General features: G+C 37.2%; 1 protein-coding gene across 7 annotated transcripts in view; it reads left to right on the plus strand.

Moving 5' to 3' along the window:
- Positions 1-405: 405 nt before the first annotated feature.
- LOC133823180 (uncharacterized) overlaps positions 406-15,707 on the plus strand; it is a gene marked incomplete at its 5' end in the record, with an annotated part of 32,136 nt that continues 16,834 nt past the window's right edge. For 2 of the 7 annotated variants that reach the window (XM_062255798.1, XM_062255800.1), the window contains 6 exon segments: positions 406-519; positions 614-732; positions 827-876; positions 951-1,051; positions 1,281-1,365; positions 6,937-7,054. In XM_062255798.1, coding sequence (XP_062111782.1) covers positions 406-519; positions 614-732; positions 827-876; positions 951-1,051; positions 1,281-1,365; positions 6,937-7,054 — 587 coding nt within the window. 7 annotated transcript variants of the gene reach the window in all.

A 15,707-nucleotide genomic window follows, 5' to 3' on the forward strand; every position in this document is an offset into this window, starting at 1 on the left:
GTATTTAGAGCTCTTTTTGTGTATGTAAATATGACTTCTCATATTTTGTTTGCGTTGGAGTTAGTTCATGTCATGCCCAGGATGAATTATAATGCAATAAAGCTATTAAACCTGCAAAGAAAAAAAAGATGATAGTTGGAGTTTTGATTTATTGGACATGGTATGGCCTCTACTATCATGTCAATTACTTACTGCTTATGCTGAATTGAGGGTAACTGTTAACCAATGTAAAGTGCCATTAAGGCTAATGAATACCTCACTACCCTATTTGCTCTTATTGACTGCTCTTTACTGAGATGTGGGCATGCATTTATTTAGGATTTTGTGAATAAGATTGACACATTTGAGGTTGGACTTTCTCTGTTGAAGATTTTTTTCTCAAGCATATGGGTTTTTCGTAAGTAGATTTCACATTGGAGCGAGCACAAAGAAGAATGTGATAGATTAAAGCAGCATATGAAGCACATTGATTCGTTGAATGAATTTCCTTTTACTTTTTCAATTCAAGCTACAATCCAGGTAATCAAGAATTAATTAGTGTGGTTAATTTTCTTTTCCATGGATTCTTAAAAAAATTGCTTGATGTGTTTTCTTTCGATGGTAATCTTGTTAGGTGTGTGAAAAGCGGGAGACAAGGTGCTCATTATTGAGAAAATGGGGCATCCATCAACTGGGGATGTGGTTATATGAATGCCAATGTGGGACATCAGTTGCTTCTTTTAGCTGCTCCAGGTTTCTTTTTGACATTTTCTATGTTAAAAAGATTTATAAACAGTAGTGGATCCATGTTTATGTTTGTTCTCATAAATCTATACTCAATTGGCAGTTTAACGGATAATAGTTGGAATCTTCCAGATATCATGTGCCCATGTAATGGTACCATCTTTTGCGTTTGTCTCCTTGTTTGGAGTAAAACTTGAATATCTGTATTTATAAATATTCAAATGCAGAGACTGTTTCTTCTCCATCAAAACATTTTTGTACTTGGAAAGAGTACTACGAGTGGCGGTACATCCCCTTAGATTCACCTGTTGCATTGCTTCTTCACTGGGTATGACTTGGTTGTGCTTATGTAAATAAGCCTTTTTCGTCTTATTCTTCAAGCAATAGCTCATAGTTACTTCCAAGTTTTTCAGTTTTGAAGATATAGACTTTTCTTGCATATGTTGCTCCATATTAGTCTCTTAAATCAGTGCACAGGGAGACCAATTGTATTTCTAATATAAACTTTAAAATTAAGAAATCTTATTTATTATTATTATTATTATTTTTAATTTCAGCCTCTTACAATCTACCACGCAACTCAAACTGGTCTGGGAAGCCGAATTTCTGAAACCAATCAAAAATTGCACATACACTATCTTGGTACGGTTTCGTTACCTCTCTTTGCTGTCACTTGCCTGTCAATTTACTAAATTCTAGTGTAAAGCCAGTAATTTACGGATGCAAATATACTTTCACATAACTGATAGTTTCAAGTTGATAGTAATGTTTTTATACTAGTTGCATCACGAGTTTACAGAAGACCTAATTTTGCTTCATTAAATGAACTATTGACGGTAGGAAATCAAATCCCTAAGATTTAATTATTATCTGTAGTATATAAATAATTTCCTAATTTACAGGGTTAGGTTTAATTTGTTACTAATGTAATATATATTGTATTGGTTATATATACCGTGTATATCAGTAATAAAAAATAAGAATTTTTTTTTTCCAATCTCAAGTTTTTCGTTATGGTATCGGATCCATAGGTTTAATTTTTTTTCTTCCTGCTGTTTTCTACTCATTCTGTTCTTCCCGACATTCTCTGCTCATTATGACGACCTCCATCTTTTCCGATGGTGGTTCATCTCGGCCCTCAGGAGAAGTCGCCCCTCTCAATCGCACAACCCAAGTTGTTCAAGTCCTAATCGCATTTTTTTTCTCACATTTTTTTTCCAATGGCCCCTCTGCCCTCCTCCAGCGATGTTGACCAGTGAGAAAATTAATTCTCAGACAAGCGGGTCTACTACTCAGTCCCAAAATTCAAATACCACTCCTACTCTCTCTAGTGGTTCTATTGGCTCTCTCTACAACCATGACAGTGGCTCCATTCAGATCACAACTCACAAGCTTGAAGGAAAATGTTACTTGTAGTGGGCTCAATCTGTCAAGATCGTTATATGTGGTCGCGATAAACTCGACTATATCATTGGTGATCTTCCTGCACCTCTCTTGACTGATCCATCCTACAAGGTATGGCAGGCTGAAAATTCAATTGTACTTGCTTGGCTTATTAGTTCTATGGACCCAAAAATCAGTGGCAGGTATCTGTTTTTTAAAACAGCTAAGGAAGTGTGGGATGCTACTCGAAAAATGTATTTTGATCTCGAGAATACGTCACAAATATTTGAGATTCAAACAAAACTCAGAGATCAAACAAGGCAATAACACTGTGACTCAGTATTTTTCGGACTTATAAGATTTATGGCAGGAACTCGATTTGTATCTCGAGACCACACCTCTCTGTTTTGGATGTAGTATTATACAACGGCAATAGTTGGAGAAAGAATGGGTTTTCGAGTTCCTTACGGGGTTGAACAACAATCTCGATGACGAATAGTCAGTCGTTCTCCTCTACCTGATACTGAGGAAGCATTCTCTGAAGTTCGGCATGAAGAAGCATGATGCCTGATACTGAGGAAGCATTCTCTGAAGTTCGGCATGAAGAAGCATGATGCCAGGTCATGCTTACTACTGAATCCCAACCTGTTGATGGGTCCACTCTTGTTTCCCCATCTATTCCTTTCTCTTCAAGAAAATCCAATCCTGATCCTCGACCAAATCGGAAGGGAGAGAGATCGTGGTGTGATCACTGTCAGCGTCATGGCCACTCGCGCTCCACTTGTTGGGAAATTCATGGGAAACCTGCCAACTGGACTCCTTGGCGTCCTAATAACCGCAAGGCATATCAAGCTCAGGGTACTGGTAACCCCGAAGCACCATCAACCATTGTACCACTCCCATTTTGTAAGCAACAACTTGACCACTTGAATGCTCTTCTGAATCAGTCCTCTCTACATTCTCCTTCTGGTTCAGGTTCTCATAATGCATCTTGCTCTGTTGCACACTCTAATAAGTTTTCTTGTACCCAAAAGTCTCAAACGCCATGGATAATTGATTATGTAAGAGTTTCTAAATAATTCTTATTAATTGTATATTAAAATAATTACAAACCTATTTTTATATACAGAAGGAAAGAAGCTCGTTCCTTTTTCTGTTATGAATAGAATATCCTATAATCTAGCACAATAAAGCTGAGAATAACTATACAAGGAAAGAATAAATAAATAAAAAATAAACGTTACAATAATATCGGATCCTAACAAATTAATGAATAAAAAATAATTCTAATATTTCTACACTCCCTCTCAAGCTGTGAGTTGTATATGTTATACAATCCTAGCTTGAAATTAAATTCTTCAAAGGTTGTTTTAGGTAGAACCTTTGTTAGGATATCGACAATCTGCTTCCTTGTAGAAATGTATTTGAGTTGAATAGTTTGAGTTCACCTTCTCAGAAATGAAGTGCCTGTCTATTTCAATGTGTTTTGTTCTGTCGTGATGAACTGGATATTTAGCAATCCTGATGGTGGCTTGACTATCACTGAACATTTTGAAAGAAGCAGGAGTCTCAATTTTTAACTCATTCAACAATCTTTTAATCCACATAGACGGATTGCCCAGTCGCCGATCATCAAAACCCCAAAGTCCGACCGACAGAATCACCGCGTGTGGTCCCCACGCGCCGCCACTTACTGCTGCGTTCATCCCCACGCGCCGGCGCGTGTAGGCGCGTCCGACCGTGTTTCCGGCAACAGTCAGCTTCCGCTCCCTTTTTGGCCCTACTTTGTCCCTCTTGCATTTGTCTCCGGTGGTTCTTCTCGGTTTGTGGTTTGATACTTTTGACTTCTTCATGTTTGGGTGTTCTTTCTTTGCTATTTGCTTTCTACCTTTTCCTTTTCAATTTTTGCTTTCGAGATTATGGCAGAGACAAAATCAGACTCAAAATTAGTGGTTGTATCTGAAGTGGTTCCCGTGATGTCTAAAATCACGGACCATAAATTGACTGGTTCAAATTATTTGGAATAGAGTAAGACGGCTCGACTTTATCTTAGAAGTATTGACAAAGATGATCATTCGAGTGATGATCCTCCAAACGAAAAAGATGATTCAAGAAAGATGTGGCTACAGGAGGATGCTCACTTGTTTCTCCAAATTCGGAATTCTATTGACAATGAGGTAATTAGTTTGATTAATCATTGTGAATTGGTTAAAGGACTAATGGATTACTTTGAGTTTTTGTATTCTGGAAAAGACAATCTGTCTCGGATGTATGATGTTTGCAAAGCCTTTTACCGTGCAGAGAAACAAAATCAATCTCTTATGAATTACTTTATGTCATTTAAGAAAACCTACGAAGAGCTTAATGTGTTGTTGCCATTTAGTCCTAATGTGAAGGTTCAACAGCGCCAACGAGAGCAGATGGCTATTATAAGCTTTCTAGCAGGACTTTCATCTGATTTTGACTCTGCAAAGTCACAGATTCTTTTTGGTTCTGATGTCTCCTCTTTACAAGATGTGTTTACTCGTGTTCTTCGCACCGAAACAACCTCTTCGGTTTTCCTTAATAGCGCCTTGGTGAGTTGTAACAATTCTGCACTATGGAAAAACTCTACTCCAAGTGGATACAGATGAGGTAATTCACAAGGACCTGACAATCGAACACCGGATTCCGGGAGCATTATGTGCAACTATTGTAAGAAACCAGGCCAGACCAAGTTTGAGTGTAGGAAGTTACAGTTCAAAAATCAGCAAAAACATTCTGCTAATATTGCAAGCACTACTGATGCATCTGACAAATGAGTCATTATTTCTACTGATGAATTTTCCAAGATCTCGAGGTATCAGGAATCACTTAAGTCTTCATCTCCTTCTGTCACTGCGATTGTTGATTCAGGTAAATCTAATGCATGTCTTCTTTCCACATCCTCAAAATGGGTCATTGATTCTGGTGCCACAGATCATATGACAGGTAATTCCAATCTCTTTTCCACTTTTCAGTCTCATAGTCCCACTTCCACTGTTACCTTAGCTGATGGGTCACCATCTTCTGTTCTTGGATCTGGCACTGTTGCTCCTACACCTTTTCTCACTTTGTCATCAGTCTTACATTTACCTAATTTATCCTTTAATTTGCTTTCTGTTAGTCAACTCACTCGTAATCTAAATTGTTGCATCTCATTCTTTCCCGATCATTGTTTATTTCAAGATCTTATGGCGAAAAAGACTATTGGTAAAAGACATGAATCTGGCGGCCTGTATGTTCTTGATCCACTGCCACCAACCTCTATTGCTTGTCCGAGTGTCGCTTCCGCTTTTGAAGCTCATTGTTGTTTGGGCCATCCATCCCTTCCTTTGATCAAGAGTCTTTGTCCCCAATATAGTAAGGTGTCTTCATTAGATTGTGAGTCGTGTTAGTTTGTCAAACATCATCGTGTTAGTTTGAGTCATCGAGTCAATAAACGTGCTAGTGTTCTTTTTGAGTTAGTTCATTCTGATGTTTGGGGTCCTCCTATTTTGTTTAAACCTGAATTCAGGTATTTTGTTACTTTTGTGGATGATTATTCTCGTGTAACTTGATTATATTTAATGAAAAATCGTTCTGAGTTTTCTATATTTTGTGCTTTTTGTGCTGAGATTCAAAATCAATATAATGTTTCTGTTCGTACTTTGCGAAGTGATAATGCCAAAGAATATACATCTGCTCAATTTCAATCTTATATGATCTCTCATGGCATGCTTCATAAAACTTCTTGTGTTGATACTGCATCCCAAAATGGTGTAGTAGAACGTAAAAACAGACACCTTGAAACTGCATGAGCCCTTTTGTTCCAAATGCAAGTTCCTAAACCTTTTTGGGTCGATGCCATTTCCACAACATGTTTTCTTATCAGTCGCATGCCATCCTCTGTCCTTAATGGTGAGATCCCATATAAAATTCTTTTTCCTGGTAAGTCATTGTTTCTAGTGGCTCCTCGGATATTTGACAGTGTTTGCTTTGCTCGAGATGTTCGTCCACATGTCACCAAATTAGATCCTAAGTCATTGAAGTGTGTCTTTCTTGGTTATTCTCGTCTTCAGAAAGGATGTAGATGTTATTGTCCTGATCTTAACAAATATCTTGTTTCTATTGATGTTACTTTTGTGGAAAATACACCTTATTTTTCGTCTTCACCTACTCCTACTCGTCAGGGGGAGGATAATAATTTGTTAGTATATTCTATCCCATCTTCTGTGCCCGACACATGTTCTGACGAGTCTCTTGTTCCTCCACCTGCCTCGGTCATAGCTCCTGACATGCCTACACCTCCTCCACCTCCTCCGCCTCCTATTAAAGTGTACTCCAGGCGTCCACCTCTTGTTTCATGTCCTGCACCTGCTTCTTCGTCATCAGATCCGGACCCCAGCGATGATCTTCCCATTGCCCTGCGTAAAGGTACATTCCAATGTACGTATCCTATTTCTTCTTTTGTTTCTTATAATCATTTGTCCTCTTCTTCTTGCTCCTTCATTGCTTCTCTTGATTCTATTTCGATTCCTAAAACTGTTCGTGAAGCCATGTCTCATCCTGGTCGGCATGATGCAATGATAGAAGGGATGAATGCTTTAGATGCGAATGGTACTTGGGACTTGGTTGATTTACCTTCAGGAAAACAGGCTATCGGGTGCAAATGGATATTCACGGTTAAAGTTCATCCAGATGGCACAATTGCTCGATTAAAGGCCAGTCTTGTTGCTAAGGGTTATGCTCAAACATATGGAGTAGACTATTGTGATACTTTCTCTTCTGTTGCTAAACTGACATCTGTTCGGTTGTACATTTCAATGGCAGCTACTCATCATTGGCCTTTGCATCAGCTCGATATCAAAAATACTTTTTTTCATGGAGATCTTCTGGAAGAGGTGTATATGGAGCAACCTCCTGGGTTTATTGCTCAGGGGGAGTCAAGGTGAGTTTGTCGTCTTCGCAAATCTTTATATGGTTTGAAACAAAGTCCTCGTGCTTGGTTTGATAAATTTAGTTAGGCTGTTGAGAAATTTGGTATGTTGAAAAGTAAATCCGACCATTCTGTGTTCTATAAACGGTCAGTTGCCGGTATTATTTTATTGGTTGTGTATGTGGATGACATTGTTATTACTGGAAATGACACTAGAGGCATCTCATCCCTTAAATCGTTCATTCATACCCAGATTCACACAAAGGATTTGCGGGTGTTTAACGCCCAAATCATGACAACCACTAAGCGGTGGTTGTAGTATAGTCGGGCGGTCGATCCACAAGGAGGTAACCTAAACTCAATAGATTAGTAGAAAATAACACAAAAATTAGTAACAAGAAATAAATAAAAAGATGGACATGAAAAGAGATTTGAGATTTTTGTGTTGTTTTTTTGATAAAATGATGAAATGAGATAAGTGAAGTAAATGTAAGATGTAATCAAGAGTTTGAGAAATTGAAAGGTTTCCAGAATCATCTATATGTCTGTTTAGTTACTTGGTTACTTGATTTATAAAAATACACAAGTAAATAGTTCACATCCCACATTTACTTGGAAAATCTAACATTAAAGTCCATATTATTTTCTAACAAAAATCCATTTGAGTTATAAAGTTATTTACTTTTAAAGCACAATGTTAATCTTATAAAAAATCTAAAATTGACAAAATACCCAAAGGCAATAATGCAATAAAAGATTAGACATAAAATTATGTATCAATATTACTTTTACTAATTCAAAGTACATAGAAAGAGCTTAACTAATCCTATATACTATTAGAGCACTCTCAATGGGTGATCTACTCCATCCTTTAAAATACATCATCAAAACATACATTTTTCTATTTTACCTTTAAGTTTTATATTATACCATACATCAGCTTCTCTATGTATTTCTCTACATCATTTAAATATTATATCTTTAAACATATTTTATTACTTAAAGTAAAATAAAATAATTGAAAAAGAAAAAAGAAATAATAAATATATACTAAATGGAGAGAGAAAGCTTATAAAGAAAAATAATAATATTAAAATATTATATAAAGGATATGTAAATGTAGATATAGATTAATTGGAGTTTATGCATAGCTATTATAAATATATGTATAAAGGAGCTAATGGAAGATGTTTTTATGAGTTTTAACTAAATATTATAGAGAAAGTATATTACAAAATATATCACCGAAACATACAATTTTATAATTTACCTCAAATTTTACATTATATCATACATATGATTTTCTCTATTTTTTCTCTACATCATTTATATATTATATTTTTTAAAATATTTTATTCATTTTAAAATATAAAATAATTAAATATAATAGTATCACACTCATATATATACAAAAATTTATAAAAAAATAATAAAATATTTATAACTTGATGGATAGTATTTCACTACATATAGAGAAATACTATTTATTTAGGTAAAAAAATATAACTTTACATCACCCATTGGAAGACTACTTAACCATTTTTTCTCTATATTATAAAGAATAACACATTTTAGCTCATCCATTGGGAGTGCTCTTAGCATAAGTAAATAAATATAACAAAATAGAAATGGAGATAAAAGAACATAAATAACTCAAATATTTTACATTAAGAACATAGTATATCAAAGTAGCAAAATAACATCACTAGCATATTGAATCATCCCTAACCCTTCTAGGAAGATTAGGCCATTATGCTCATGATTCTCACAAAATTATAAGAAAGTGAGTAGAAATTTTGCTATAGTTTCTTTACTCTAAAAATTACATAGAAAGTGTGAGGAAAGAATCCCTATTTATAGAGAGAGAAATGGACTAAAAAGAAATTAAACAACAAAATAGATTTTTCAAAATAAATCTGAAATATTAATAATAAAATATGATTTTGAAAAATAAAATATTATTATAAATATTAACTTAGTCATTTTTTTTTTTTGATGAAAAGGGAAATATATTGAGAACCAACCAAACAATTACAAACTCAACAGCCACAACACAAAACCGAAGACTTACAGCTGAACTACTTTATCAAAAAAAGCAAGCTCATGTGACTTAAGCTTCTTCTTAGCCTGACTAAGAAGTCTACCCCTTACAAAATGTTTAATCAATTTAGTGACATAACCCACAGAGAAGGAACAAAAATTAAAAATACAATGGTTTCTATTTCTCCAAACCATGTAAACTGAAGCTGCTAAGGCAGCAGACATAACTAATTGCATCAGCCCCTTCGGCTTGCCAGCCATCCAAGAGCTCTAACCATCAATGTTACTCGGCCAAATACCAACACCCAACCAACTCTTCACCTGGGAAACAACCTGCTGAGAAAACGGGCACTCAAAAAACAAATGAGCATGAGATTCTTTATCCTCTTCACAAACCTGACAGAGCAAGGATGGAAGGACCATATGACAGAGACTGAGCTTGTCTCGAGTCAATAGATGGCCCAAGGTAGCCTGCCATAAAATGAATCTGTGTTTAGGCACAGACAAAGAGTTCCAAACTACATTCGCAAAAATAACTCTGTCTTTGTTAAGCAACCTGTGATACAGACTTTTCAGACAAAGCTTGTTATGATGGACTGCCTCATCAAGTCTAACAACAGGGAAGTTATCCCTGAGCTTAGTCAATCTTTTCCAATACCAGCTCACATCCTGAGGAGCTCTGTAAAGCCAGAAATCATGACCCTTTAAGTATATCGAATCCACCCACTTAACCCAAAGAATATCAAGCTTAGACGAAACAGCCCAAATATACTTGGCAAGAAGCACTTTATTCCACATACCGCTATCTTTGAAGCCGAGACCGCCCATACATTTAGGCAAGCAAACCTGATCCCAGGCAGTGAAGTGCAACTTGCTTCGCTGAAGATTTCCATCCTTAACTCCCCAAAGGAAGTTCCTACATAGCCGATCCACCTCCTTGGTGACACTCTTAGGGAGAATGAAAATACTCATCCAAAAAGATCTTATGCCCAAAAGCACCGAGTTGATTAATTGAGCCCTCCCCGCAAATGAAAGATGACGGCTCGCCCAAGTGTGTAATTTAGACTGAATCTTTTTGATAATGAGAGAACAGTCGCCAGCCTTCCATCTAGAAGTTCGAAGAGGAACTCCCAAATATTTTAGGGGGAACTGCCCTTCAGAAAACTGAAGCCCCTCAATCAAACTTGTAATCTCTTTATCCGCCACACCACCAAAATAAATCTGAGATTTATCCTTGTTGGCTGTCAAACCAGAAGCACAACAGAACGCATGAAAGCTCTCCTTGATAATCTGAACCGAGCTATTAACCCCCTTGCAAAAAATGACCAAATCATCGGCAAAACAAAGATTGACAAGTTTAAGGCGCTTACATTTAGGATGAAACCGGAATCTCTTGTCCAAGGAAGCTTGCTGAAATAATCGGGTACAATATTCCATAATTAAAACAAACAACAAAGGGGAAATCGGGTCCCCTTGTCTAAGCCCCTTCCGACCTCTAAACTCCCCTTGAACCTTCCCATTCATAAGAATTAGATAGGTAGGATCCTTCAAACAAGCCATGACCCAATTGATGAATTTATCCGGAAAACAAAACTCAGCGAGAATATCCTCCAAAAAGTTCCAATCAAGCATGTCATAGGCTTTGCTCAAATCAATCTTCAAGACACACCTTGGGGAAGTGTTTTTCCTCTTATAGCCTTTGATAATATCCTGAAGGATTAGAATATTATGCGCCAATAATCTATTTTTAACAAAGGCTCCTTGGTTTGGATGGACTAGACTAGGAAGCACCAAAGCCAATCTACTACAAAGCATTTTAGAAATGCATTTGTAAATAGAGTTACAACAAGCAATAGGCCTATAATCTGCCGCCCGAGGAGTCTCAACTTTAGGGATCAAGGAAATAGTTGCCTTATTAATTTCCTCAGGCAGAAAACCACTTTCAAAGAAACCGATAATAGCAGCTGATATTTCGGTCCCTAACTCGTTCCAAAGAGCTTTGAAAAATCCCGAGCCAAACCCATCAGGCCCCAGACTTTTAATAGACTTAATGCTGAACATCGCTTCTTTAACTTCCTTGATAGAGAAAGGCTTGACTAAACTAACTTGCTGTTCCAACGTCAATCTATGACCGAGCTCAAAACAAGATTTCTGAATAGGACTAGAGGCCATGCTTTTGCTTCCCATAATCTTCTGGAAATGAGTCACAAAATGGTTCACAACATCAGTAAAATTATCAATATTCTGTGGCCTGTTTCAGTAACAACCGAAGTGATACAGTTAGAGGCTCTCCTTTGCTTAAGACAAGCGTGAAAATAAGCCGTATTATCGTCTCCAAACCGCAGCCAGTCCACTTTACTTTTCTGTTTCAAAAAGCTCTCATACACTCTGGCATGGTAATCCAAATTGATACCAGCCTCAATTTCAATTCTTTGAAGACTCACTGAGTGAGGATCACTCTGCAGGGATAACTGGGCAGCCTGGAACCTCCCTTTGGCCATTGTGAAATTCTGGCCAACATCTCCCATGCTAAGCCTATTAAACTTCCGAAGCACCCCCTGAAGCCGGTTCAGCTTATAACAGATGCGCACCAGCCCAGTCCCACGACTAGTTTTACACTAGTTTTGCAAGACAGTAGCCTTAAACTTTTCATGGTTAGACCACATATTGAAGAACCTGAAAAGTTTAATACCACAATTAACAGAAACTTCAGGTTTTATGATACAGTAGCAATGGTCTGAGTGCATTTCCCAGTTGAACACAGCCTCTGATTGAGGGAAAATGTCCAGCCAACCTTCATTCGCAAAGACTCTGTCCAATCTCGAATAAATTCTGTCATCCTTCTTCTGATTATTTGTCCAAGTAAAATGAGACCATCTAGCACGCACTTCATCAACTAACCCCAAGGCCCTCAAAGATTGAGCACCAGATAACTCAATGGACGAAATAGCACGACCACCAATTCTATCCGCACTCTCAAAAACAGCATTAAAATCTCCAGTTATCAACCACGCAGTAGCTGGAAAACAAAGAGTAGTCAAATCCCTCCAGAGAGTCACTCTTTCCTCTATAGAGTTCCTACCATACACAAATGTCACACAAAACTCTTTATTCGACCTTATGCCCTTAACATAAGTGTGAACCAGCTGGTCTGTTTCTTGAAGAACCTTAACAGAAACCAAGTGATGTTGCCAAATAATCAACACTCTGCCATCTGAAACTGAACCCGAAAAAAAACTCCAACCTCTAAAAAACGATTGCATCATCTTCTTAATCTTATCACCCCTAAGTTTGGTCTCCAACAAGCCACCTAAACCAATTTTATTAACAAAACAAAAGGAGCTCAGAAATTTCTCTTTCTCCTTATTAATGCTCTAACATTCCAACTAAGGATGCTATGATTCTCCATGTAACAAACTGGTTGAAATTGGTCCCAAATTTGCTACCTCCAAAACCTTTTCTTGCAACGCACTGTAAGAATTAGTCAAAGTGTTCTTTGCCCTCTGGGTGGCCTTTTTGTTCCCACCAACCCGTTTAGGGGTAATCCAGTCCGAATTACCGCCTGTATTGGTCTTACTGATTGGTTTCTGAGTCTGGTTAACACCAGACAAAACAGGAGCAGATTTTGAACTCTCCTGGTGCATATCCATCGCCTCAATATTCACAGTAAGAGTCTCGCTTCCCTCATTCCCATTGACGACATCACACGGCCCAGCGTCAGGAATTCCTGCCTCTGTGACCTCTGAAACAACCTGGGGAACCTTAGGTTCTTGCCCTGCCTCATCCTTCCCCAATCTGGTTTTTGGTCTCCAAATCTCAGCTGGTTTCTTGTTACACATACTGTCAGTGTGACCATACACTTTACAACCCCTGCATTGGGTAGGAAGCCACTCAAACTCCAGAAATTGCTCCACCAACTGCCCTTTTTCATTGAGAAATTGAACCGATTTAGGGAGATCCTCCGAAAGTTCTATCTCCACTAAAACTCTAGCGAATTGCATCATAGATCTGTCCTTCATAACCTTATCGACCAATATCGGAACCCTTATTGTGCTCATAAGAGCACTCAAGCATTTAGTACCCCAATATTGCAATCCAAGACCTGGCAATCTAATCCAGACAGGAACAGACTTCACTGCCTTCAAGGTGTCCAAATCAGTAGACCATGGCTTTACTATCACTGGTTTCCTATCAAAATGGAGAACCCCAGCTTCCAAAACCAGATCCCTAGTGACTTCATCACGAAAATTAACAAGTGTGAACCCATTATTCGACCTAGCAATTCTCTCAATGCCAAGTTTACCCCATATCCTTTTAATAAAACCCTCAAAAACTGCAAACGGAGGGTTTGCCCCAAGCACCTGACACACCACAGCTGAACTCCAGAATAAACTCTCAATTTGGACCTCATCCAAATCAACTTGAGCAATTTGTTGGCCCTCTTGAACAATTGGTTTCTCAAACCTGAGCTTTGCCCCCCCTTGATTAGGAAGCAAGGCTCTGAACTGAGACCATTTATCCCTAGCCTGGCTTTGAAAATTACCTGCAATCTCAGTCGTATCCTCTACTACATCGTCTAACAAACCATCTCCAACAGATGTTCCAATACAGTCCGAAGGACCGTGAATTCCAGCTTCAGGAAAATCCAGCATCGAATCAGTATAAACTTCTTCCATCTCCTCCGGAATAGCATCGTTGACTACAGTCTGCTGCCCTCCAACCGTCTGGACCGCTGGAGAAACAGCCACCGTCGACTTAGTAGCTGGCTTTGGGGTGCTTTTCTTGCGTCTCGCCATGGAGAAACCAGAGAGCACCTAATCGCCTATCGCCTTAACTTAATATTATTATTGTTGTTAGATTAACCTAGTCATTTTGGTATATAGTTAATATGCCATTTTTCTAAAGCACCAAAAAAGATAAGCTTTAAAGTTCAAAATGATAATTTTGCAAGGCCCAAAGTGCACAAAACATGGGCTGAAGGGTGGCTGTGGCAGAGGAGACTTTGACCCACTCCCAGCCAATGGGAGCGCGCCACGTAGGCGCTGGCTGGGAGAGGAGAAGGGCTGCTGGCATTGGGCTTTGGTTGCATTGGCGTGGACTGCTTCAGATGGTCACGCTGGGGACAAGTTGGGAAAGGTGCTAGGAAGCTTCAGCGTGGGCCTGCGGATTGGGCTGGAGTCTTAGGCCGAATGGGCCTGAGCTTCATTTCTTCAACAAAATATCATTTTCTTCTTTTCTTTTTTCAGTTTTAACTCATTCTTTCTCTCTTTTTGCTAGTGTTCAAATGCAATTTATATCCTAAAAATTAATAATAAATTAAATCATAATCAAATATTTTCATTTATAAAATAAATTATATTAATTCCATGAAAATATTAATTAAACTTAATTTATTTTGACCATTAAAGTCAATAAATATGCATTTTTCACCACTAATCACAACCTCCAGCTAACCTATTGCTAATCCCTAGCAATTCAAGCGAAAAATAAAATTATCAAGTTGAATAGTCAAGTCAAACCAAGCAAAATCATTTAAGCATTTTCGAAGTGTCATCAAGAAGTCAAGAATTACTAAGCTACTTCAGTTGCAATTTCAGAGTTGTGTGTGTGCATCAAACCATATTCTTTTATCGCAAGTCATAACACAAATAATATCGAATAATCTTAAAAGTATAAAAGTCTCAACTCCAAATTCCTCACGGGCATTGAAAGTATTTGTATGGGAAGGATTACACTCTTGGAGTTGGAAATGTAACAGTTTACGCTCAAATGAGAAAAGATAAACTTTTTAGGACAAGCAATTTGAACAAATATTGATCACATGATAGACAAATCAACTTATTGGAATTCAAATGACAAACAACCTTTGGGATTTACATGAGAAAACTCCAAGAACAAAATGACAACTAACTAGAAATAATAAATTAGAAAGTGAACTATAATGATAATAAAATTGTTTTTTTTAATACAATTACACAAAATAATAGTAATAGAAATATATATATTTTTTCAACAACTACAAAATAATAGAAGAAAGTGTTGCTCTTGTTTTTTTTTTTCATTTATCTATTATTTTTTTTCTTTTTCTTATGTTTTCTTTTGTTTTTTCATTCTTTTCCTCTTTTTTTTTTCTTTTTTTTTTAATTTTTTGTTGACAATAGACAACACAAAAATGAAAGGAAATTACAAACAAAATCTATTGAACATAAATTTAAAAATTATTACAAAGACTCATTCTTAAATGAAAAACATCCCTCTAGTAAATTTCATGTTTTAAATTAAAAAAATGTGACTTTACCAACTCAAATGATCAATAAAAGTCTTTGGTTGCCAAAACTGAGTCTTTCTATGGTGTGAGTCTATGCGATCTGATATTGGAAGAGTAGACTCAATAGAACTGGGACTTTCGTTGTCAGACAGAAGGAGGAGTTCATCAAAATTATCAAAGTTGCTTCGTAATTGAACCTACTCGGGAGTTATAGTGTCAATCATGAATGTTTGATAGCATTCATCATCTTCTCGGGGTTGTTTCCCGATGTGGAAGATATTGACTTCAAGAGTCATGTTTCCAAACGATATCTTCATTAGACCATTCCGACAATTGATCAAAGCATTTGCAGTAGCA

This window comes from Humulus lupulus, chromosome 3 (assembly GCF_963169125.1).
Source record: "Humulus lupulus chromosome 3, drHumLupu1.1, whole genome shotgun sequence".
Classification (NCBI taxonomy): Eukaryota; Viridiplantae; Streptophyta; class Magnoliopsida; order Rosales; family Cannabaceae; genus Humulus; species Humulus lupulus.